Here is a 27,462-nt window from a genome sequence, read left to right on the forward strand (position 1 = left end):
GCTCCTTTACTTGCTGACCTATTCCTGCACTCTTATGAGGCTGACTATATAGCTGATCTGATCCGAAAGAAAGAATATAGTTTGGTTAGATCCTTTGATCTCAGTTTCCTCTATATGGATGACGTATGATCGTTAAACAATCATAATTTCGGGGATTTGATACATCGCATCTACCCCAAAGAAATTGATATAAAGGATACTACAGCCACTGTGATGTCAGCCTCATATTTTGACCTACACTTAGAAATCGATGGTAAAGGAAGACTATTGATCAAACGTTATAAATTTTCACTCAGAATTGTCACCTTTCTTTTCATCAATGGCTACATCCCTTCAGCACCTGCGTATGGAGTGTTCATATCACAACTCATACGTTATGCCAGAGCTTGCCGAAACTACGCAGACTTTTTGTATCGCACTAGAACTCTAACAAATAGGATTCTGGAACAGGGTTATGTTGCTACAAGATTGAAGTTTTATGGTCGTCATCAAGACCTCGTTATGGTGTATCCATCTGCACCATGAAAACTGATTTATTCAACGGGTCATAGTTTTCCTTTCCTCGTTTGTCTACCCCGGACTTGACTTTTTATTAGCAACTCGGCGGGTGTTTCTAGAAAAACAGAGGACGCTTACCCTACCGGTGCACCTGATCCATGCTCCCAGTTTTTAGTGGAGTCCGAGTTTCTCATTTGCTTTTGTTATTTTGTATGTATGATTTTAGTTACTTCATGTTTTTTGTCGTATATATCTGTTTACCATGTCTGGTCTTTGTCCCCGTATTGCATTCTTTTGATTATCGCTATAACCTTGGTTCCCTTGATCACTCTTCCAATGAAATATAACATTTATTCCATCTGAGTAAATAATATTCAAATTACCAACATCCACCATACAGAAATTTACTCAACATTATTGTACTCTAATTTCGATCTTACAAATATATAGAGCCAATATAGAGCCAATATTATACAAATGTTTTATACTATCCATTATTTCAACTGATAAACATCTAAATAAACGAGTCTCAACACTTCGAATTGCAGTAAACCAGAATCAATCAAATATATCGGTTTAACATACTAAACTTTTTAATAGACTTATGGTCTGATAAAATTGACGGATGTTCACGTATTGGTTTTAAACTCAGTGAATACATTTGTTTTAAACCGAACAAATATAAGCATAACGTTTTAGAATTAAAAGCATTTGTTAAAATAGTTAAACGTCAATACGTTGCTTAATAGGTATAAAACACTGTGAAGGTCTCCGATATTTTTTTCCAAATTATGTGAATGACGTTTGAGGATGTACTGGGCACAATGTTTTCATGTGTATGCATGGATGGTGATTGTATGTGGTTTTTGTAAGGCATCGCAATGCATTGCCAATCAGCTGAACATTACAGGTGGAGAATACCAGTCTTCCACTTACAGCAATTCTTTTGTCATTAGGGAAACCTCTTACACAGGACCGAAAGGGTGCATCAAAGAATGTCTCTATCAGAATGGGTGCGATGCTGTCAACTATAAAACAAGCCATACATGTGAACTGCTTTCAACAAAGGCTGGTGATGAAAAATGGACAAAACAGTATTCGTTCTTTTCTGAAATTGCAGATTGGAAAATGGTAATCATCTGCTAATAATAGTTATTCACAGCTGATTTGTAGCATCAGGAAAAAAAAACAACATTTATTTAGAAAAATATATAAATTTACGATTAACGATTAACCTTTATTCGCTTTGGCCATATTTTAAATTGTGTCTAAGGATGTGCTGTTTTCGATTGAATTCCCATGATGTAAAGTATGTATATATAGTTATCAAAGATTAACACGGGTTTAGAAGATGAAGATGAATTTTCATGATATTATGAATTTATCTTTTGTACAGTTTTGAATTCTGATATTTACAACTTGCAATATTTTTTACTACATGTTTGTATTGAAATACACAGAAAATAATTAAGAGTAATGTAATCGGGAAGTTTTACACACTTGAAAGTCTAGTTTATACCAAAACGTAACTGGAAAGGCCAGCGCCAAATCAAAACCACTTCGTTAATATTCAAATTGTTCGATTTTACCATGACATGGTATATGGCATCTTATGACTATTCATTGAGGCTCCGTCCGTAGGAGTTTCTCCTAGACGTATATTTACCCTATTATTGTGTGACTTTCTAATCATATGTGATGTATATTGTATTTACAACAATACAGACGTATAAGGAAGTACAATGGAAGTTTGGGTAATCACCCAAAAGAAATAAAAACTCAATATTTACAGTGATCCTGACAAATCGGAAACCTTCTTAAACAAGAAAATTTTACGTTTTTCCGTTTACATCAGTTCAAATATATTTTGAACCTTTATAAACCGTACATCCGTCGTAATTGAACCAATATTTAGGGAGGTAGACTTAGGGTAAGGGATATAACTCATAAAGTCAGTGATATGTTTGTATTATTTTAAATTTCACCAAAGGCTATCACGCTTTCATTTGACACTGAATGAAATCAGTCAATTTCTCTGATGCTTACACGCCGTTAATGTAAAATAGTGAATACAAACGTCCCGAATGGTATATTTTTCACTTTGTAATATCTAGAGGGAGTAATTTTCCTTCAAGTAATCTCAAAGATTTGTGAAAATTGTTTTGTGTTTTATTATTTTTCAAATTATAAGGAATATTATGATGCACAATTAGTTAATCCGATAATTTTTTTGACAGCGGCAGACCTCTAGTATTGTAATTTCCCATCATTCATTGAATGTCTGTAATCTACTCTTGTATCCTTCATGCAGTGTGTCGTTGGATTGCTGTGTCTTTGACAGGGATATCAAGCAAACTAGATTTAGAACAATTGTCAAAAAATACTCTTTTCATAATTCCAAATGCACGAACAATAAAAAGCACATGGTCACAAAGTGATTGATTAAATCATATAGCACCGTATTGCAGACGTCTTGTTGTAAGAATTAAAGTTCGGTACAAAAATCCACGTAGTTTCAGCATAACGTATGCTTTGTGAAATGAAAACTCAATACACAGTTCCTAATGGAATGTTTTCGGTGGAATCCGGGTTTGATCATTTACTTTTTTTCTAAGCATGTGTTATTTGGATTTGTTCATGTTCTTTCTTTCTTTTTTCCCTTTCCAGTTTTTATCCTTTGGCTATATTCATTCTTTTTTACCGTTCGAATCTCGATTCTCTTAAATACTCCTTGCCATAGATAAAAGAAAAACGAAAGGCCTGTGCGTTTGTTTATAGTGTGGTCATGAGTTTTCCATTTCCATCGATTTCTTAGTGAGGGTGGTGAATATATATATTCTACATTTCCAATTTGTTCTATATTTCGAATGAAGGTTTGTTTTATTTGATAACCACTCTTACCATATTATTCGTTTCCATTTATTAGAATAATCGGACACTGTTTGCAATTGAAATGTAAATTAACTATGTATGTGTATTATAACATGAACTTATATACGGGAGTTCTCTTTTTCTGTGGGGTGGATTATATGGTTTCACCTACGGAAATTTTAAATTTTGCTACAGGATGTGGGCCATATATTATATGAACAAAAAGACAAGAGAAAATATAACCAAGTCTCATGTAAAGAGTACAGTCGCAGTAAAATGGCAAACAAAACTTTGTGACAAGCTCAGGCATTTTGAAATATTGATCACAATTGCGTTTTGGTTTAAATATTCGTTGATGTTTTACATGTATCAAGTGAACTTTTTTACCTTGCATGTGTCTAAAAGGTATTTACTTTTATTAAACTTTCGGTGTAAATAAGATTTAGTTTATGATTTTAATGGAACGTTCTAAATTTCCTTATACCGCCCCATAAATTTCTGTTGAGAAAAAATGATGTAAGGATATTTTTTGAGTTAAAAATACTTAATTGTCATTATGAATATTGTTTTTGACAATTGCTGACACCCCTCTCATATAAAGGGTTAGATTATATAAGTTTTTGTTTACAAAACAAAACAAAAAAACAAACTAAAAACAAACAAACAAAACAAAAAACAAAACAAAAACAAACAAAAAACAAAAAAACAAAAAAAACAAACAAAAAACACAAAAAAAAGATATATTATACCTTTGCCAAAATTGTAAGAATTTTTTGTTGGGAAGTTTTAAAATAAGGAAATTAAACAAAATAACTGTGTAGTCATGCTGATGCATGCATTGCAAATTGTATGATATGACCAAACTTATAACTGAAAAAAAAATGCATTATTGCATGTTGGCTATTGACATTATATGCAGGTGGCTATGAAATATGTTTGTTTTTTATCTCTTTTGAGTGTCTCTTATTTGAAATATGTTTGATTTGTTTTTTAAGGAGGAAAATCAATGTTGGCCCAACCCATGTGCTGCAGATGAGAGATGTGTAGTTGCAAAACTCGGTAACTATGTCTGTCTATCTGTTGGTAAGTTAATTTTCTGCAATAATTTATATTTAAATTAATATCTTGCAGCACTTGCTAAATATATAATACAAATATATAATTGACTTGAAAAAATCCAAAGTGCGTCATATAATTAAATCGACAAAATATGTAGAAATTGTGTATGCGCCAGTTCCCTACACATGTAGTCTATCAAAATTTTATCTGCATTGTATCGATGCTTTGCCAAATACTAGGCTTATTCTAATGCAGTTTCAGGCACTTTTGTATGAAAAGGCATTAAAAATTGTTGGTAAATGGTTTAGTATTGATATCATTGATTTTTGAAGCATTAGTATTATCCAGAGTATTAGGAAACTGTAATTTAAAATCTTCAATTCGAGCAGATCGAAATACATCTCTATTGCTTTCAATAACAGAAAATAAGGTGTATGCAAACCCATAACAAATGTAAACGAACGCAAAATTAATTGATTAGAGTCCATATAAGGTAAATATCAATGATGTCATATCTTGTAATGAAACAAAGTATGTTCTCTCTTTGCTGGAACGAATATAGATTTTACTTCCGGTTCGTTTGGAACATTGTCGTACAAGACAAATTCTAGGGAACGAACCTATAACGGAAGAAACATCTGTGGTTCAAGTGGAACATGCCGTATAATATAAAATATCCCTAGCTATCAATAATAAATCAATAAGTTGAACGTTTCTACAACAGCTTCAAACTATTATCCATAAGCATACTATTTTACGTGACTTTGACCTGAAAGAAGGGATCAGGATTCGAATAAAAAAAAACAGCCACATATTTACAAAATGCATTAATCAACATGGACTCCAATTAAAACAAGCTGGGAGTATTGACCAGGTGCATTGTTAGGATAAGCTTCCTCTACGCTTTTAGAGCACCCGTCGAATCGCTAATTAAAAGTAATGTCATAACATTTCATATCCCTGAAGCTTGCTAGCCGATCCTGTTGAAACAACAGAGTTTTTACGTATAGAATGTTTGAAAAAGTCCAAAGTTTTTCTTTTTTCGATAGTATAGAAACATTTGTCATGCCATTATTAAATCATTGTTTATTTCAATCAATCAATCAGTCAATTATATAATGTGAAACAATTCCTTTCAAACTTATGGTTTGTCTCATTCAAGCAAATGACACATGTTCAATACTATAATATTTTTATGCATCGCAAATGTGATAGTTCTAACATCGTTGGGAATTTTTCAGACCTTTCTATACGTTTACATATCGTTCCTGTATCAATTTGATCCGATGGAGCAGTGTTGCGAATAGAGTAGTCACATTCGATGTCAGGGGACCCCATAAGATGCCTATTTTGAGTAACGTTTCTCTTCAGTTTAAACAATAGTTTAGTTCAGACGGGTATAACGACCTATAATTAACGATGCAAAGAGAAGTTTCGAGTATTTTGTTTTAAATTATTATTGTACGTAACTCAATATTTTAGATAAAGCCTGCAGTTTCGCGCTACACGATTACATTTGTTCAATGGGTCTAACAAAACCAAAAAATCCTAAATGATAAACCGAATCCCATCTTTGTTTTTGCTCGATATTTCGAAAATCTAAATCGAAAATGCATTAAGCACTTTTTTAATGAGCATTATTTCATTGACGAAAACTTTAATCACATCATGTGTAATGGTAGTTTGTTCAGCGGAGAAATATACTTATTTTGAACCTACGTAAGTCATCACTACAGAAGTTTTATGGTCGTTATCATGAACTCGTGGATCGTTATGGTGTATCCATTAGCATCATGAGAACTGATTTATTCAACGGGTCATAGTTTTCTTTCCCTCGTTTGCCTACAACTCGATGGGTGTTTCTAGAAAAGCAGAGGACGCTTAACCTACCGATGCACCTGGTCCATGCTCCTAGTTTTTAGTGGAGTCCGAGTTGCTCATTTACTTTTGTTACTTTGTATGTATGATTTTAGTTACTTTATGTTCTTTGTTGTGTATGTCTGTTTTCCATGTCTGGTCTTTGTCCCTGGATTACATTCTTTTGATTACCGCTATAACCTTGGTTCCCTTGATTACTCTTGGACATGCTAAAGTATAAACACAAACAATTTGTCGCGTTTTAACCGAAAAAAAAACAAAAAAAAAAAAACAAAAACAAACATCTTAATGATATGGTTTCTATTGACATTTATGGACCAAAAAACTTGATTGTTAAAATTTTTCGTTTGCTTTTTATTCATAGTAGAAAACCGACATTATTTGTTGTAGCCTTTACTCCCTTCTTAGTGGAACAGATTTTCATAAAATGTGACTTAAAAGCTCACGGAACCTTGGCAGGGGCCTTTTTAGTGGAACAGATTTTCATAGAAGATCACGGAACCATGGCAGGGGCTTAGGCCATCTGCTCACAGACAAACGATGTTTGGTGCCCTAGATGGGCGGGTAGGGTACCCCGGACTTGACTTTCTATGAGCAAATCTACTGGTATTTCTAGAAAAGCAGAGTACACCTGATCCATGCTCCATTTTTTTAATGGCTATTATTTTTTACAAATACCTGGCTTTTACAAGTGCGGTAATTTTGTTATTACTCTAATTAAACAAGTAAAGTAAAACCTAAAATAAAAGAAAAAAAAGTGTTGTCTATGTAACAGAAACAAAACATAATTTCATCTATGCGTGTCGCCTCATTCATTTAGAATTTTTTTCTAGCTTGGAATACGCAATTATACTATCATGACTATAAATAATAAAATACAACTGTTTTGATTATTCAATTTATGTTATAATAATGAGGGAAGAAATTGAATTTGTAAGTTGAAAATGCAACAGACCGATTTTGAAGATGGTTATCTTGAAACTTACGCTTTTATATCAAATCAATGAAATCATTAAGCATTCAAGTATGTTGACAGATCACTAGCTGGAACGTTAGATAAACGGATACTTTTTTTTTCATTATCAGATAATATTGAAAATACAATTTAATAAGGTATCAATATGCAGTATGCATACCAAAGTGAAGTGATATCAAAATATAATTAATATGAATTTAACCAAAACACATAAATCATGTAAAAAATGGCAATATAAGACAAATAATAATGAAAACAACTTTTAAAAAATTCGAATGCCAGATCCTCATGGGATTATATAATAACAACATAAATCTAACAATACAAACAACAGCAACAACAGGTATCTATTAACAGAACACAAAAGGTACGTTTGGACGCAATCATAAGGACAAAGGGATATAATTTTAATTTTTAAATAAATAAATATATATATATATATATATATACATAAAAAAAAATAGTCAGCCGTATTTTCACTGATAAAGTCTATATATGACTAATACTGATTGTCATAGAAGTGGATTTGACTGCTAAATTTGGTACATTTTTTTAATCAATTGTTAGGTTTGATACTTGACTGAGTTAGTCACTTTTCGACTGTCTGACTTGTTGGGTTTAATCGGACATATTATGCTTGACAAGACGTATTTTTTGTTTAATCAAACATTTTTTGACTGATTAAACGTATTCTGCGTTTATTCAGACGTTTTTGGACTGACTAAACTAACTTTGTGTTTTATCAGACGTTTTTTGTTTGAATAAAATGTGTCGCGTATAATTAGACATTTTCTGACTGATTAAACTTACTTTACGTTTTAATTTTGGATTCATTCAGGCTTATTAGAATATACTAGTGTTTTTATGAATATTGTGTTCATTCGTTCCTTTGTATACTAGTTTATCTTACTTAAATATACATCATGTATTTTCTTTCTAATAATTCCAAATTAGACTGTCGAAACCATGACAGCGAAAATTGAAAATAGTAATACCATAGTCCATATAGTACACTACCAATATAATTATCCATTATCCCCGTGCAGGTCCGTGTGTTAAAAGAATAGGCCCGCAGCAGCGCTAAGCTTGTTGTAAAAGGCGACTAAATATTACTCAGAACCCTAGCCGGGGGCTAGGACGCTCTGCCTACAGAGCAACTGGGATTTGTGTCCCATCCCTTTTTCATTTCATCATCATTTCATGTTCTTTTCTCATCAATTTTATGTTCATTGTCTGAATATAGCTGAAATATTGCTTCTCGGACGTTAAACCCCAACAAACAATTTTCCATTAATTTAACTTATATAACGCAAAAGTTAAAAAGAACAAATTATAATTGTCCTATTAATACAATTAATTATCCAACTGTCCTTTAATGAAGTAGACCTAAGGTAAGGGATACTCTTACAAAGCATTGGAACGTTTGTATTCTGCCTTTTGCATCAATCTCATGTAAGCATCAAAATAACATTGACTGATTTATTCTATGTAAAAGGGCAGCTTGAAAGGCTTTGTATATTGTATATTATACAAACATATGACTGATTTCAGGAGTTGTGTCTCAAAACCTAGGTCTACCTCCTTAAACTCTCTCGTGAGATCATAACGCAATCTTATTTTAGAATAATATAACCTGTATCAAATCTGGTTTAGCATATCGCCGTAAAACTTCCGGAAACCTCTTCTGGCAAAATACATGCACATGCATATATACCATAGTAAGATCCATGTGGAGTCAGCCCGTCAAATCCTACACTATACAAACTGTAAATCTATGACCCCTTTTTTATTTTAGAATCCGACACTGTACACACATGACGGCTGTTCTAAAATAGGTAGAGCTCATTATAGTAGCATTCATTCAATATTGGTTTATTATATCAATCCTGTGGAATGACACTTTTAAAAAATACATCAAAGATGTATCTATATGCTACCAGTAAAAACCTAAAGTGTTACGTGATTCGAACATCTTAAAAGAATAACAAAAACGTTTTAATAAATCGCGCCAAAATACATTCAGCATCATAACACTGCGCTAGTTTGTGAAATATATACTCAAGTTCATTATCAGTTATCAATGAACACCTTTGTTCGACAACCTGTATAAATGAACCACACCACTAGCTATAGTCGTTTCTTCTCATCGAACTCCGTCCAAGTTAAATTATGAAACCAAATTATATAACTTAAGACATGGACAATCTTTGAACTAAATGTACTTCTCAGTTAATCATAATATCTTAGAAATAATTAGCTTCTATCATCATCTCAAACAGCTTTATCATTACACATATCATCGTTAATACATATACACCTAGTTAGAAAGTGCATGCATTTGCCCTACACCTGTAACTGAAGGTTTAACCATTATAAAGGAAAAATATCACCAATTAACTTTCAAGGGGTGAGGGTTATTGGCGGGAAAATATTCTATAGAACTGTAATGGAAATGCTTTTTTTGTGATTGATACTAATAAAAAGTTCGGTAACCAAAATGTTCTTTCAGATATAAAATAACGCCAGATAAGTGGTACAATTTTCAAGACATTTTATTAATAAGTACCGCTGTGACATCTATGGCAACACCGCCTGCACTAAGTCCAGCGCCCTAGACACCTAGATGAACTGTCCCGTACTAACATACATCATGTACTTAGTTACAGCCCTATATTAATCCTACGAAGATGAATGACCCGGCCAGCGAAAGCTATATTTATTGTAAATATCGAAATGTTCAATTTGTATGGTTAGTTATGTTCACACAGTTATCTAAAAAAATACGTGCAGAATCATACTGTTATTATAGATTAAGTTGCTTAATTATAATTTCGGAAATTACGAAACATAACATGTTCTATGATGCAATATTAATTTTATTGTCTACCAAGATTTCAGTGGAATATACTGTATAAAAAATTACGCCACGAAACTGTTCAGAAACTTTCTAAAAGTTCGTTATACACTATAGAATATAATAAATTGCGTTTAGTTTGTTTTAAAGGTATTCAACCTTTTCTGTCCACAGAAAATGGCTGCAGTATGAATCCTTGTTTGTATGGTGGTAGTTGTAGAAACACAGTTGTCGGTATTAGATGTGCATGCACAGTAGGCTACAGTGGTGACCGTTGTGAAAGTAATGAGCTATTTACTTTATGTATCGACTTTTTTTTCTTCTTTTATCATTTAGTTGGCGGCATTCAAATGTAATCGTATCTAAAAATCATGCAGAATCAATTACTAATTGATTAAACCATCACACCTTGTTTAACAGTATTTCAGTACTTGCAATGTAGTATCATTTCTTACCAACAGTATTGGAATCAGTTACTTACATTTTGTGAGAAGTGTCAGTTTAAAAAAAAAAACGATTATACACTCGTGGATCATCATGTATCCATTTGCGCCATGAAAACTGATTTATTTAACGTGTCATAGTTTTTCCTTCCTTGTTTGTTTACTCTGGATTCGAATTTTTGTAGGCAACTCGGTGGGTGTTTCTAGAAAAGCAGAGGACGTTTACCCTACCGGTACACATGGTCCATGTTCCCAGTTTTTAGTGGAGTCCTAGTTGTTTATTTGCTTTTGTTACTTTGTATGTATGATTTAAGTTACTTCATGTTCTTTGTTGTTTATGTCTGTTTTTCATTACTAGTATTTGATTATATTCTATTGATTACCGCTATAACTTTAGTTCTCTTGATTACTCTTTCACGATGAATACTCAATGCAAAATCATAGGAAGAAGCCAATTCTAACATCGATATTTTTTATAATAATGAAATTCAAAGAAACTGGCACATGAATCAAAGTAAATGTAAGGCGAAATTCAATTGCTGTTGTTGATTTTACGGCCTCTTTCAAGGGCGTGATAACTGGTGGGAAACTGTTTAAATGAAAACTTAAGGAAAACATCACAAGAAAGTGATTTTGGTGCCAATTAATTTTTCTTTTTGAAATAAGAAAGAATGACATATTAAAAAACCTCTGCATGATTTTTCTTTGTAGTAGTTTTCTGATAAATACTTAACAAAATATTTGCAGAGTTTAACAACATTGTCTTCATGTTAATAGAACAAACATCGGAAATCATTATTTGATACAGACAAGTTTAAATGTGTAAACAAATTATATGGTTGAGATTTATTCATGATATGATTGCATACAAAATATGTTTGTCATACGTTTTTGGTAAATTTTCATCTCATCATATCGTTCTATTATCACATATAATTGGATCTTTCATTGTTTTCTGTTAATTGTTGATAAATCAAAGGCAGAATTATATCAGTATATTACGAGTATATACAACATAACACGTTTTTACATACTTTTCCTGTGGGACAGCTTTCATTCAAACTTAATTTCTTTGTTTTCTAATAGAAATAAAATAATTAGGAATGAGGTCTGATTTTATTTTAAAAGAAATTATAACATATATTTATTCATGTAGCTGATACACATCTATTAAATGGAATTAATTTGGGATTGTTTTAATGGATTTAAAGTATGGTTACCTTGAATCTAATATTTTGTAAATCCAGAAGTGGATAACTGTACTAATTACAACAACGTACATACACGAATAGCTTTCGGAAAACATGATTTTTTCAACACATTTCTCTAGACATTGATTTGATATAAATCGGCGACTGGTCTTTGTTCTCATTGTCGGGTCTATCAAAAGGAACAAATCTGTTCACTTTATATATTTTAAGAACTTTAAACTCAATATGCGATGCGTTCATATTATTCTGACATGTAACTATATAAACAATTCACAGTGTAACCTGTCTCATCCAAATAAACAATATAAAAGTAATGCCGAACTTTTAAACACATAAACAGAACAGATATAAAGAATTCCATCTGATGTTCGCCGGTCATGCTCAATGTTTTGTCATACTGTCGGACTCCTTTGAATTTATCTATTTCTTAGCATTATCATATTTTTCCCAGTTACTTCCACTTTTATTTTCGTAAGTTCATTTAAGACGCCTTAACCACTATGTTTTTGATGATTGTGTGAAATCCTTTTGATAAAACCTATTTATAATCTAGAAAAACAGGACTTTATACGATCACAACAAAACCATGCGCCCTGATTTTTTGTAGGAAAAGAGATAAGTTAGGAAGCTGAGAGTTGTAAATAACAATATGGAAAAATACTGCAAAGGTTATTGTTTTCATTTGATACTTGTATTGTCTATTTCTGTGACCATAACATCTCATATTCTACCGTAATCATGATTTCAGTCACTCCATGTCAGAGTAGCCCATGCTATTATGCTGGAACTTGCACACCGGACGGGCCAAGCTATAAATGTACCTGTGCCAATGGCTACAGTGGAACGCGATGTCAAGGTAGACGTGTAATATATTTTCAGATTGCCATTACATACACGATGAGTACATTACTTTTTGTATGTATAAACTGGTTCGTAGCGGGGGTATACTATAACTACAAGTGAAGTTTGTTCATTTGTGCAACGCATAATCAGTTTATTACATGTTTTAACAAGGAACTCAAACCGTTTTGAACTGATTTTTAGGTGAGTTATACTGTGAAATATTACACAGTGGCCAGATTTAACAGGTGAGGTTTGTTATTACGCCAAAATACTTTAACACAATTGCATATTATGCGCCTTTTTCAAGTCTGTTTGTTTCCAGTTTCCTTTTATTTTTATGTTGCTGGAGTAAATAAAGGCAACTATTTCGATTAACTGTGTATAATGATGTGCTTAAGCCAGCTGCAGCCTCTCCGGTGGTGTGACGGTTTCCTCGTCGTTCATTGTGTGGCCTTGAGCATACCATATCACCGCGTTGGGATTGATTGTTTTATTAACATATTCCCTATTTCTATTTTCGTTATATTAAACTATATATATATATACGCCTGTCAACAGTCAGGAGATGTTTCTTTTTAATGTGTCTTTGTGTCCCCATACATTCTTTAGCTTCATTTAAAATAATTATTTCGTTCTTTTTACCGTATTACTTTTGATATCTAAATTGTGTTAAAGTTTCTTGAAGACTTTTCGGTGATCTCTGAAAATAATAACTATTTTATATATTTGATAATAGCTGGTGCAGTTGTTGCGCTTTTTCATATCTATTTTCTGTAGAAGAAGATAAATGATGATAGAGTATTTATTTGATATATGCCTAAGTCCTTTAACTTTATGCAATTTTTTTTTTTCTCTTTTGCAACACATCACACTCGGTTTTAGATAAAGAGTTGTTTTCAACACTTTTCTACCTACGTTATTGTTTTTTTCTTACCTTGACTGCAGTCATGTTTGTAAATATCTACAATAATTACTTATGTCATGACTTTCTAACATCGTTGTTGTTTTCCTTTCTTAATTTCATCATTAAGACATTTACACTATGTATATTTATAATATACTGTGATATTGACAATTCTATATGGTTTATGTTATGGTATTTTAAAAAGGGTTTTTAAAGGTGTTAGAATGGGCAACATACAATCAAAATGTAGCTGCCACATTCACATTATTGAATTGAAATTACTACAACTTTGGCTTCACAGTAATTACAAGATCATGTAAAGTTTAGCATGTGTATTCTGTAGAGTCCTGAAACAATGTTAAATCTTATGCGTTCAATTTTATCAATATCAATTTACTGCGCACAATCCCACTACGTGTATTTTTTTGTATTTTTTTTTATTTTGCGTTCACTTAATTATTTTGCCTAGATTTTGAATCACAACTAACATTGTTATTCAAGAAGTTCAACAAAAAAATAAGGCACAAATTTAAATACAGTTGTCAAGCCAAAACGTTAGAATGTTTTTGTGGCATGTGTTCAGCTACACTAAGAGTATTGACCTAATGTAAATAGTTTTATAGTTCTGATATTATCACTTGTAATGTCTTTTATTACACAAACTCAAGAACAGTCGGTTTTATAAGTTTTGATTTTTTTCCATTTGAACAGTAACTCCGTGCCACAGTGATCCATGTCTTAACCAAGGGACATGCAAACCTAATGGTTCAGGTTACATCTGCTCTTGTAAAACAAACTACAGTGGGGTTAGATGCGGAAGTAAGATATACATGATGTACATTTATGGGAAATTAATTTCTGATTTTTTTTTCAGTGTATGCATTGTTTGATTTCAAATACAAACACAACCAATGAAACATTTGAACAGTTTCAAATGTCTCCTTGAGAAATACATAAACAAAAAAAATATCCATATTTAAATTAATCCTACAACCATCAAATGTTATACTCACCAGCTAGAAAATCTTATTGCTTTCTCAGGGAATAACAATACAAAATCAAACTTTATTTTGGATATTGACGACTGACGAAAGTTCGAAGTTTTCTCTAAATAGCAAGATCATTCAAATGAATCCATGTTAAAGTATGTTCTCATTTGATAGTTGTTTTTTTTTTTCAAGGTTCGAATATATGTATTACTGCTTAACGGTGCTTACTTTATCTATATGCAGATACCCCATGTTCAAACAGCCCATGTATTAATGGAGGGACTTGTAATTTAATTGGAGACTGGTACAGTTGTGAATGCAAATCTGGTTTCTCTGGTACTACTTGCCAATGTAAGTTTTCTTTAAAGTAATTTTCGTAAAGACTTGTCTTAAAAGGAAATGATTTATTTACGCATGACAATTCTTTTTTTTTATTTTTCCTTCCATTCGGATTGATATGGTTTGTCCTTTCATATTTTCACGGCTTTTAAATGCATTATGTATTCGTATTAAAAAAGTGACAGATTGTAATATTAAAAAAGAAATTTTTATGGCAGAGCAAGGCAAGCATTGTTGACAAAACGAAAAGACTCAAATATGAGTTTCTCAAACTTTACTATTTCAGAATTGAAAGTAAAATTTATTACAGTTCGACTTTGAACATGGAAACCGAATAACCAGTTTAGATGCCAGTCGTTTCTTACTATGTGCTTATTTTTTTTACAATTTTCATTAAGATACCCCATGTTCCAACAATCCATGTCTTAACGGAGGTACGTGTGCTATCAGTGGATCCAGTTTTCAGTGTACTTGTCTTTCGACGCATTATGGCGACATTTGTCAGAATGCATGTAAGTTTATGAAGGCAACCGATGTATGTTGGTAGTCATATATGTTTCAAACACAACTCATAAAGCTATTGAATGGTATGAACTTCTTGTTAACACAATTTACAATGCCCAATTGCCCAATGTTTATTTTTATTCTCATAGGAAATTCTCAATTCAAAATGAAATAATCGTTGCATGTTTAATTATTTTTAAACATCAAGTTAATGTTTTTTTTTTTTTAATTGCTATTCTAAAACTTGTTCTCCCAAAATGAAATTCTCAATTTCCTTATACGAAATCCCCAATTCTCTTCCCCATTCCCCATCTCCATATTCACACTTCCTTATCCGCTGAATATATCTAAAATATACCTAAGAAATTGTTTGCCCTCAAAAATTAATTGTAGAAGTTACACGAATACTTGTTCAAACCGTTCCCATGTCGGTCTGACCATAATTTGGTATTGTCTCGTCTTTAAGATCTCTGTCTGAATGCATTGAACGAATCAATATGTCAATAAAAGAAGGATTATCAAGTAAATCGTATCTCTGCATGGAGTTTTTATTATTTTAGAACAATTTGTTAAGTACAAAATGTGTTTTATTTTTAATTAAGAAGAAAATCAAATATGAAGATACATTCATCCACGGAACATCAGAACACTGTGGATGCTTCTTAAATGAAACTTGAACTTAAATACATAAGCTGTTCGACTACATGCATAAGTATTATTTTTAGTGTGTTAAATATTTAGATACGATAATTCAAACGAATTTCTCCGTTTGATAATTTCTTATGATGAGTTCATGCATTTCTTATTTATTTCAGATGCTGGTAAATAAAATTTTGAAGCCTGTACAACTGATTAGGCTCGTTTATAGCAACCGAATATGTTGGAAATGTATTCAATATATACTGATGATCGAAGCCTATATTAACGACATTTACCTACCATTTAAAATCTGTGACTTAAAAAGAATGTTTTACAATTACATTTGCAGTTCTTTAATTTACGTCTGTTTTGTCAATTCTTTTTGTACGACCTCCCGTGTTATCAGCCCATGTTAGAATCATATAAAACAAGTGATTAATGCACAAAAAGGGTACATTCGTGTTTTTATTCTCAACATATTTATCATGGTTAGTAGTTATATCTTAAAGTAATAAATGCTTTTACTGACCCCCTAGCTTTGAATCAGCGTCTTACGTTCAAAACAAACTTGGCCCTGTATCCAGCACTCTCAGAAAATACAAAAATATTGCAGAGTCCGGAAAAGTAAATAAATTTACTCGACATAATCCGATTTTTAAATGACGTATGATTTGAATAATTTCCGAGAATTTCGAAAGGCCCGTGTTCGGCGATTGTAAGAGAAAATACGAACGACTGCCGCTGTAGGTCTGTATGGATTTTGCAACTGACCCCCGCCATGGGAGGTATAATGTATCTGGTAACGAAGAAAAAAAAGTATGAGAAAACGTTCCAAAATAACCCTATATGATGAAATATTTGTTTTTAGACCAAACACAAGAGATTACAAAGATAGAATCGCCCTTTTTGCGATTCTTAGATGGCATGGACTGCTACTCATTTTTTTATTCTCTACATGTAACAGCTATTATTAAAATGTATATTGTTTTTCGTTATTGAAAGCTAAACGCTGAGATACTTTGACTGATTTAATTTCGTTTTTTTAACTGATAAACCAAAACATCGACCTAGAATAATGCCTTTTGTATTTTAAACAATCTTTTAAACAATTTGTAAAAGTTGCATATAAAGATATCATTTTATTTTTTGGAAATGTTAGTATTATCGTCATATTAAAACCAACCAATGGAAAATATAGTAGAAAGAGTAATCAACGGAACCAAGGTTATTGTGGTAATCAAAAGAATGCAATCCAGGGACAAAGACCAGACATGGAAAACAGACATACATAACAAAGAACATAAAGTAACTAAAATCATACATACAAAATAACAAAAGCAAATGAGCAACCCGGACTCCACTTAAAACTGGGAGCATGAACCAGGTACACCGGTATGGTTAGCGTCCTCTGCTTTTCTAGAAGTATGTTTTGTTTTTGTTTTGTTTTGTTTTGTTTTGTTTTGTTTTTTTGCTTTGTTTTTTTTTTTTGTTTTTTGTTTTTGTTTTTCAGATCAAACAAACCTTTAAAGTTTTTCTATACCTCATCACGGGTGACCTTTTTTAAAATTTTATTTCTATACAGTATCGTCTTGGCCAGTTGCTGGTACAGAAAATCCCGCTAGGTATGCTGCATAATCAAACATCTACAGCTTCTTAAGTAGCACTCCAGCTAAGAATCGTGCAAAATGTGATACATGGTTGGAAAGCCTACATATTTTTATTTTTGATATTTTGTTTAAAATGCTTTAGTAAACGAAATATAACATTTGGTTTTTCATACAACCCGTAAAACAACTTAATTACAAAAAATATGTAGCCTTTTTGGGGATGTACGACATTTTTCATGATTATTACAAAGCAAAAAATCTCCACCAAATTTTAGAGTATATAACTATACCCTTTATAAACGTTTTAAACCACTGAATTATTTCGAGAAGTTCGGATAGATTTTGAAAATTAAAAAAGTCTGCGAAAAAGAAACACCGGAAATATATGATTTCAAATGAATAGATATTGATTGCTCCATAGCGTGATCAAATTTATATGAATGTTTGTGAAAAATTTGAATGGGTACCATGGGAAGTTTAAAACAAACAAAATTTTCAAATAATCCGTGCAAGTTGAATATGTGGGATAAAATTATTAAGTTGGCCGCTGTTGGAATCTATGTGCATGCAGTAGCCTGGTGTAAATCGAATTGGTAAATATAAAAGTGTACCCTACACTATTTTCGCACTTATCAACAGGAAATTGAAATGATATGTATGTACTATATAAAAGATTGAAAATGTGATATGGTCAATTTTACAACAGGATGATTTAGTGCAAAAATAAAAAAAAACAATATTATTTTAGTGCATATAATTTAGTATTTTCGATTCAGACTACTTTCACTTTATATTTCTCTGATATGCTTTCAAATATAATTATTATATCTCAACGAAAACACATACAGCCATTTGATAAAGAACAATAACCCTGGAGGTAGTCAGTAGGCATGCATGAGAACGTGTTGGAATGTTTTCTGACCTATTGATAAAGCGACCAAATTCTGCACATTTAACCGTTTTGTTAAAGACGGTTTATAGTGCAAATAAACACAAATAGAGGAAGTAATAAAGTTACTTCATATGTCCTAAAATTGTGTTGACATGATTTTATCATTAAATAAGAACCTGTTCCCTTATGCCAACGTCCGCATACGTCGAGAACTGTAATCCTTGCAGAGGACGCTTAGCCTACCGGTGCACCTGGTCCATGCTCCCAGTGTTTAGTGGAGTCAGAGTTGCTCATTTGCTTTTGTTACTTTGTATGTATGGTTTTAGTTCCTCTATTTTCTTTGTATCAACAAAAATAATAATCTAGATGGAAGCAATATGATTCAAAGACAAATATTTCGAAATGATCTTGCGACCTACTTTTAAATCTTGTTTCCATGGCAACAGTGCACTTATTTGTTTTTACAAACAGGTCAATTTATGTTTCTGATGTATATATGAATTGACCTATATAGGTCTGCCACAATCATCTAGGAACGGTCACGATATTTGACCCATGAACTGTATGGCATTTACGTTTTAAACTTAGATGAAGAGACTTTAAAATGTGTATAGTTAAGAAAGGTTTTCGGAAATTTCAGGGTTTAAGACAGGTTTCATGCATATATGGTTCCATCCATAACAAATGTACTTTTTGCAATCTAAAAAGGTACTTGTACTGTAAACATCTTTTTGCAATAATCATTTTTGATCAGAAAAAATGACATCTTTCTCTGATACCAGGAAACTATATTGTCTTTCATATCAGCAATTTTGTCACTTTCATTGAATGAATAGATTATGGGTAGATTTATTATTTTCATTGCATGCAAACAGTAATGGAACCGATCCGTGCAACAAAAAACTGTGATCGGTCATCGATTTCCGATCAGTTTCACATCAGTCATCGATCTGTCAAAACGATCCGTTAAACCGGTGGTAGCATCATGTGACTACAGTGCAGTCAAACGGTTTCCGTTTGTTTTTTTTTTCTTTTCAATTTTACACATATTTACAAAATATATTAGATTAAATCTCCAATTTGTACTTTTATATTTCATTAGTTTTATCTTTAAATAATTATTCGTCATTTCTAGAAAAGCAGAGGACGCTTACACTACCGGTGCACCTGGTCCATGCTCCCAGTTTTTAGTGGAGTCCGAGTTACTTTTGTTACTTTGTATGTATGATTTTAGTTACTTTATGTTCTTTGTTGTGTATGTCTGTTTTCCATGTCTGGTCTTTGTCCGTGGATTACATTATTTTGATTACCGCTATAACCTTAGTTCCCTTGATTACTCTTTCACAGACCAAACTACGATCAGATTGGTCACCGACTATATCATGATTACAATGTCAGCAATTTTGAAATCAAAAGTGTAAAATAGTAGGAGAACTGTTATTTGTTGGGTGTCTATTTGTATGGTTTTCTTGGTTTGGTCAACTTGAAAACTTGAGAATCTTTTTTTGTAATAATAGCTTTACGAATAAAAAATACATGATCATACACAATTTTAACTGGAAAATTAATACACTTAAATGTATCCTTGCAGTATGTCACCAAAACACACCCTATTATTTGCTATAAACATTGCATATTGCAGGAGGTATGTGGTGATCAATGTTTCCAACAATCAAATCATCTGTTTGTTCATCAAGAACTTTTTCCTTAAAATTTCTTCTGCAAATTATTATATTCACTTGATATTTTGATATATAAGTTTTATTTCCTTGATTACTATTTATACATGTCTTATTGGCGCTTGCTGTGTTTTTGGTATGACCTTTTTTTGGTACTTTACCAATGGGATTAGCTTAATTGTGAGAGGATAAATTTTATCAGTATAGTGAGACAGACACGTGGCCATTTTTTCTTAAAGATCTGTTGACCGACGTTATGGTTTTGGAAGAGTCAACAATAACAATGATTGATTTATTTTATCATATAAAAACCGGATAGTTAACTAAGATGCTCTCTATTGATCAAATACTATTAATTACAAACAAGTCAAGAGTCTAATTTTAAATTATTGCTTTAGAAGGCTAAACTTCAAACCACAACTGACAAAAACTTGGCGTCCATGTTCACATCTTGTAAAGTCTATATACCTCATATTAAGTCTTTCTTAACAATCCCTATCAATTCTAATATAGCAGCTACATCTGCATGTTCATTGATTGCTATAAAAACACCTACATTATCAATTGAAACATATAGTTCATATAAGGTACAGGTATTTCATCTATGTATACAATTTATCTCATATATTTTTTATCAAAATTGTCTTTTTGTTATAAATGTAGTGAAATATCGAACCGATTGTCAAAGAAATGAAACATGAAACACTTTTGTTTAGATCTCAAAAATGTCCTTGATCTCCAGACTGATTAGATTTATTTCAGTGGTTTTGAATGAGCTAATGTATTTCATATCAAATGTGTGTGTATAAATATTGTCAGTCGTCATGATTTAGTTATATAAATTTTGCACGACATTGTCCGGTTTTCAACACTTCTATTCCACTTAATACAGCAAGAGGTAAGTGATTCATTTTTGAAATATTTACAGAACCTATGAAATAACTTTCATAACATCATCATGTTTACAAAACATCTGTGTGTACATGCGCTTGTAAGAACTTTTGCATAAACTAAAAGTATTTACAAAAATTAGAACCTAACACATCTGCACCTTGCTGAGTTTGATACGGCTACCTGAGAGACTTGATAAATATATGCTGTGTTTTGAGCACTTATACAAGGTTGGGCACGTCGAGTAAAACGTTCTACACAAACTGCGTACTTAAATCTTGGAGGAAAATGCATTTCTTTCGTATGTTTGTTTACATTCGGTAAATGTTAAATAACTTCTAACATTGCTCACACTTAAAATTGTTTCTCTTCAAATCTTTCCCTATCATCACGTATCGTAAGATATGCGGTGCAAAAAAAAGGCATTGTGTGATTTCTTTTCCTTTAGTTTTCAATGTCCAAGTAAACTAACAAAGAATAAACACGGTTACAGCAAAATTGTTTTACTACCAGAAATCGGTTAATTACACCCAACTGATATACGGCATGCAACATTAACTTCATCTTCGCTAGCCGTAAAGGAAGGGGAATAGGACCCGAACCACTGGCTCGTGCGGAAATTAAAAAAAACAAATGCCTTTTCGCAAACTAGTAGTACTAAATTGAAATAAGGAACGGCGGAGTAGGTCATGTTTATCCTTCTGGGGTTAAAAAAATATGATAAAATAATTGGGATGTAAACACCGACAAAAAAACTAGAAGTGTCCTAGTTTTTTTTTTTGTCGGCGTTTACATCCCAATTATTTTATCATATTTTTTGTTCCCTTTTTGTTCCTTTAATCTTCAGTTTTATATGTAGTTATGTATTATTGGGCTCCCAAAAGTGTGAACAATGTTTTTTGTTTGCCTTTATCATTTTGTATGTATGAATTTAGTTACTTCTTGTTCTTTGTTGTGTATGTCTGTTTTCCATGTCTTGTCGTTGTCCATGGATTACATTCCTTTTGATTACCGCTATCAGCTTGGTTCCCTTGATTATTCTTTTACGTTTCAGCTATGTATTCCGATTGTATTACTCACTAGTGAAATTTTAGCCATGTGAGAAATTCCAACCTCAACGACGTCTAGATAAAACAAATGACGTTTGAAACGTTGTGTTTCTGCAGAGCTTTGTTGGAGAGGTTGAAATATTTTCCTAGGATGCCTGAGATTGTTCTATCTTGCACCGGCGGCAGAGTTCGTAATGTCTTTGAGTTGTCTTCTTCTATAATGTTCTGGTAAATGATACATAAATAACGAATTATTAAGCACAATTAGATCACTTGTTTTATCAGGGCCTATTTCTAAACATCGATCTAGTAAATACTGTTTGAATAATAACAATACTGACAATATTAAAGGTGCCAAAGTTTTTGTTTTCCTTTTCCTTTTCAACATTCGAATACAAAATTATACATTATTAAAGAGAGAATCTCAAAGGTGTTTTTTCATAAAAAAAAAAAAACAAAAAAAAAACTATTTTTTTTAATTCTACCAAATCGGTAAGGATCTTTTGAGGAAGGATTGTGAGAGAAAATTCAAAAGAGACAAAGAGCTCATTTCAACATTCATTTCCGTTTTTGCCATTTAAGGTCAAACAGACGAGGAAATGATTGCAATCGAATTGGGAGGGATCAGAGATATACTTTCAACATTCATTTCCTTATTCGCCATTCTAGGTCAAACCATTCTCAAATCTGTGAGACTTAAAGGTATGAACAAGGAAATTAATATTGAACAAAAAGAATTAATGTTCAAATAAAATATTTGAACCCTCACGAGTCGATTGCGGCCATTCCCAATTCTGTTCGACCTAAAATAGCGAATACGAAAATGAATATTGAAATGCAATCTCTGACCCATACCGAGTTGATTGCGATCTTTCGAAACTCTATTGGACCTAAAATGGCGAAAAGAGGAAACAAATGTACCTGGTCCGTGCTCCCAGTTTTAGTGGAGTCCGAGTTGCTCATTTACTTTTGTTACTTTGTATGTATGATTTTAGTTACTTTGTGTTCTTTGTTGTGTGTGTCTGTTTTCCATGTCTGGTCTTTGTCCCTGGATTGCATTCTTTTGATTACCGCTATAACCTTGGTTCCCTTGATTACTCTTGGGGAAAGTAATGGATATTAAAATGAGATCGCTAGAAGATCTTACCCCTGCCGAGTTGATTTTGACCATTCCAAACTCTACGCGACCTAAAATGGCGAATAATAAAATGAATGTTGGAAAAAGTAATGTATATTAAAAAGAGATCTCTAGTAGATCTTACCCCTTCTGCGTCCACAAGCCTGACTTTCCTCGTTGAATAATTATGTTTATAAGGCACAAAAATGGAAAAATCAAAAGTATTGATGGGTCTTTTTTCTTTCGAATTTTTTGTCAGAAATATTCCATGGAGTTTAAGGCAAATTGCATTAATAGTAATTGTTGTCAAAGTCTATAATTTTCGCATGACAGATCTAGTCTAAAGTTAAATTTCAGTCTTTTAATAAATACAATAGTACCTAACGATACCAAGAAGGAAGCGGTAATTAAACAAATAAATTGTAACACATCAAGATATTTTGTCGGTTGATTGTCTTTTGTTTCTTTTTGTTTTTGTTTATTCTGTGTGTTTTGTGTGTGTGTGTGTGTGTGTGTTTTGTTTTGTGTTGTGTTTTATTTTGTGTTGTTTTGTCATTTTAATTTTTTATATTTATTCACAAATGTATTTATCTATTTTAGGATTTCGATAATTGCTTCGTTCCTTTTCACAAATTGGCGAAAAAGAAACGAATTTCTATACAAAAGAAGACTGGTTCCTTTTACATTGAAATATGTTTCTGTTCTGGAACGACTAGACCAATGGTAAGGTCATAAAGTTCAAATTATCTTTAAAAAAAATCGAAAACTTACAATATAAAATTGTAGCTAATGTAACGAAAATGGTCAATCAATTTAAAGTTAAAAGACCTATAAATAACCAAACAATATTCTGTTGGGTCATTTGGTTCCCCAGGATTCCAGTCAGTAGTTACAACTGGACATTTACTTGTTGCAAAGACCCATTCGTTTTGCTTTTGGATGTCAATATTGTTTAAATATGGATTTGAAATTATGCGTAAAATAACTTTAATCAATAACAAACTTTAAAGGATAAAAAGTGAATAAAAAGTTCTTGAAAACTTTTTTTAACTTTTTTTCACTTTTGTATGTGATATAACTAAACGAAAATATTAGTAAATGGTTTTTATTCATAACGAGCATTCAAGGGAACCAAGGTTATAGCGGTAATCAAAAGAATGTAATCAAGGGACAAAGACCAGACATAGAAAACAGACATACATAACAAAGAACATAAAGTAACTAAAATCATACATACAAAGTAACAAAAGCAAATGAGCAACTCGGACTCCACTAAAAACTGGGGGCATGGAATCGGTGCACCGGTAAGATAAGCGTCCTCTGTTTTTCTGGAAACACCCGCCGAGTTGCTCATAAAAAGTCAAGTCCGGGGTAGACAACCCAGGAAAGGAAAACTATGACTCGTTGAATAAATCAGTTTTCAGGAAGCAGATGGGTACACCATAACGATCCACGAATTCATGATGTCGACCATAAAACTTCTGTAGTGATAAGTTCAATCTTGTAGCAAAACACTACAACTTGTTTGTGTTAAAGTCTTACAGACAGGACACGATGAAATAAATGCTGGGTACATATCATTACAATGTGGCGAAACATAGTGCAAATGGATCATAAGCGCAACGAAAGTAAATATACAGGTCATGTCAATTTGTTTGTAAGTTCTTGTCTCGTACTAATAAAAACGAAGTCTTACTGCAAAAAACTTGCTCCGAAGTCTTGTTATTCTTAAATGGAATTCGCCCAAATGTCAATAAAAGTATCAACCCTGTTAAATACTAAGCTTGTGAACTATGTTAGTGGTACATTATCGCTAAAAAATATGAATTTACCAGATTTTGTTCCTGATGTATACTTCAGAAAATGTATCTGTTCATGGGATATAGGCTCAGCTAGCATGCCTTTATGTGTGTTACAGTTTTTTCTGAATTTTCTGAAAAGACAAAATCATGTTTTGGAGAAGGTGTTGCTACCCTTTTCTTTAATTATTTTTGTCATTTTTGTTCTTTGTTGGAGTATTTTTGTTTTGTTTTATTATGTTTTGTTTGTCTGTTTTATATATATATATATATATATATATATATATATATATATATATATATATATATATATATATATATATATATACAAAAAATGAAAGAAACAAAAATTCGGCTTGTAAACAATATAAATTCCAAGTACCTTATATATCATTTAAACTATTAAATTATCATCATACAATACGTTGTAATCATAAATTGTCGTACGGAAACGTCTGCGACATTTATAGTTTTAATTACTAAAACAATAAATTATGAATGCACCTAACCTTAACAACATAAAATATTTGGCATATTTTATAACTACTCTCTAAATATAATATTTCGTTAATAAAGCATTTTCACCTTAGCAAAAACAAACGAATCTTTACATGTAAAATATAAATGGCAATTAGTAGATGTAAATGCACATACAGTCACAAAAGATAAGATGTTTCCTAAATCCTGGTTTATTTACATAGTAACAGTAATTTCTAGATCTTTCATTTTTTTAGGAAATGAGTACTAATTTAACGTGTCTATAAACAAAAGTAACTATGAGGTTTGTGAGGTTGTAGATATCTTGTCTAAATGTATAAACGTATGCACACGTGGACGCTTGAATAAAGATAAGAAACTTTACATTTCTGTGTTCGTATTGTTTTGTTTATTTCTTAAAACATTTGATTTAACACAGACGATATCAAATGTTAAGATACACATCGAATAAGCATCACAATTCATTTGTCTTTATCGTATAAGTTTTGTTTGGAAAACCCGTTACTGTCCAGTATCCGGTCAACATGTGGTATTACAAGCTTACATAAGAATAAGGCGTTTTGTTAAGCAGAGGACGTTTAGCCTATCCGTACACCTGTTCCCTGCTCCCAATTTTTAATGGAGTCCGAGTTGCTCATTGGCTTTTATTACTTTGTATGTATTGTTTTAATAACTTAATGTTCTTTGCTGTGTATGTATGTTTTCTATGTGTGGTCTTTGTCCCTGGATAACATTCTTTTGATTACTACTAGAACATTGATTCCCTTGATTACTCTTTAAGGAAAGAATTATAAATTTGTATTTAAAAATCAACCAATCAAACACTTCACTCATACATATGCCTGTGTGGGAATTGATTCTTAATTCTGTTAAAAAAATAATATCTCGCTTGAATAGAATTTCTCATCCTGTAATATTGATGATTTCATACTCAAGAGCACTTTATTCCAATAAATTACCTGTTTAAAGCATCTTTAATACTCACTGCAAATATCCGATCATTAGCTTTATTCTATATACATGTATATTACATGTTTTCAATTTAAAATTAATCTACTTATGTACAAGCTTTCCAGAAATCAAACCGTTACATCGATAAATTTGAACTAATAATTTTAAACTTGAAAAACTACGACGATATATTGGAATAAATATATATCGCTCCGATAGTAAATACATCAGTGACGTAATAAAGCCAGAGTCCTAAAAGAAGCTATTATTTGCAAACAATTAGTTTAGCGACAGCGCATAGCAAGATAAAACAAGAGATAACTTCACCAGCATTGGATATAGCTCAAGTGAACATTATTATGATGCAATAAGGATAAAGAATAGTTCACAATGACCTCTTAAGATGTCGTGGAGTAAGTTTGGTGTCGCGTTTGAGTTCATGTAATACAAAACTAATTGTTCGACTGAAAAATGAATTGATCAAAATTACACTGATATTATGAACTTGAAAAGATAATTACCAAGGATATCTTGGTACTATAAGATATGGAGGATGTTTGCCCAGTTAACACTGATATTATGAGACAAGAGAGAATCTTTAACAGCTCACACTGATGATATGTGACAGACATGATTTTTACTCAGGCCACGCTTATGTTATGAGATAGAGAGAATGTTTACCCAGTTATCACTGGTTTTATGAGACAGAGAGAATCATTACCCAGTTCACACTGATGTTAAGAGTCATGAAGGATCTTTACCAAACTAACACTGATGTTATGAGTCCGAACGGTTATTAATCAAACTCACACTGGTGTTGTGAGAAAGGAATGATATTTAACTAGAACACACTGATGTTATTGTAGAAGGTGGGACTAAGAGCGACTAGTATATTTCCAAACCAGATGTTCATAAATCTAGATATCTAACAACACATACAACAATTTAGTGAATTATGATGTACCTTCAAA

The 27,462-nt window shown here is 32.0% G+C and overlaps 1 protein-coding gene across 1 annotated transcript; it reads left to right on the top strand.

Annotated features, from left to right (window-relative positions):
* The first annotated feature begins 1,120 nt into the window (after positions 1 to 1,120).
* On the top strand, positions 1,121 to 17,033 carry LOC148598562 (uncharacterized). The gene is made up of 8 exons (XM_088561532.1): positions 1,121 to 1,629; positions 4,365 to 4,452; positions 10,311 to 10,418; positions 12,539 to 12,646; positions 14,249 to 14,356; positions 14,770 to 14,877; positions 15,264 to 15,377; positions 16,185 to 17,033. Exons 1-8 carry the CDS (start codon positions 1,309 to 1,311, stop codon positions 16,196 to 16,198), a joined length of 969 nt encoding a protein of 322 aa, XP_088417658.1. The 5' UTR covers positions 1,121 to 1,308; the 3' UTR covers positions 16,199 to 17,033.
* Positions 17,034 to 27,462: the final 10,429 nt, after the last annotated feature.

This window comes from Perna viridis, chromosome 14 (assembly GCF_037379345.1).
Source record: "Perna viridis isolate PV_CMFRI_1.1 ecotype Kerala chromosome 14, ASM3737934v1, whole genome shotgun sequence".
NCBI classification, from domain to species: Eukaryota; Metazoa; Mollusca; class Bivalvia; order Mytilida; family Mytilidae; genus Perna; species Perna viridis.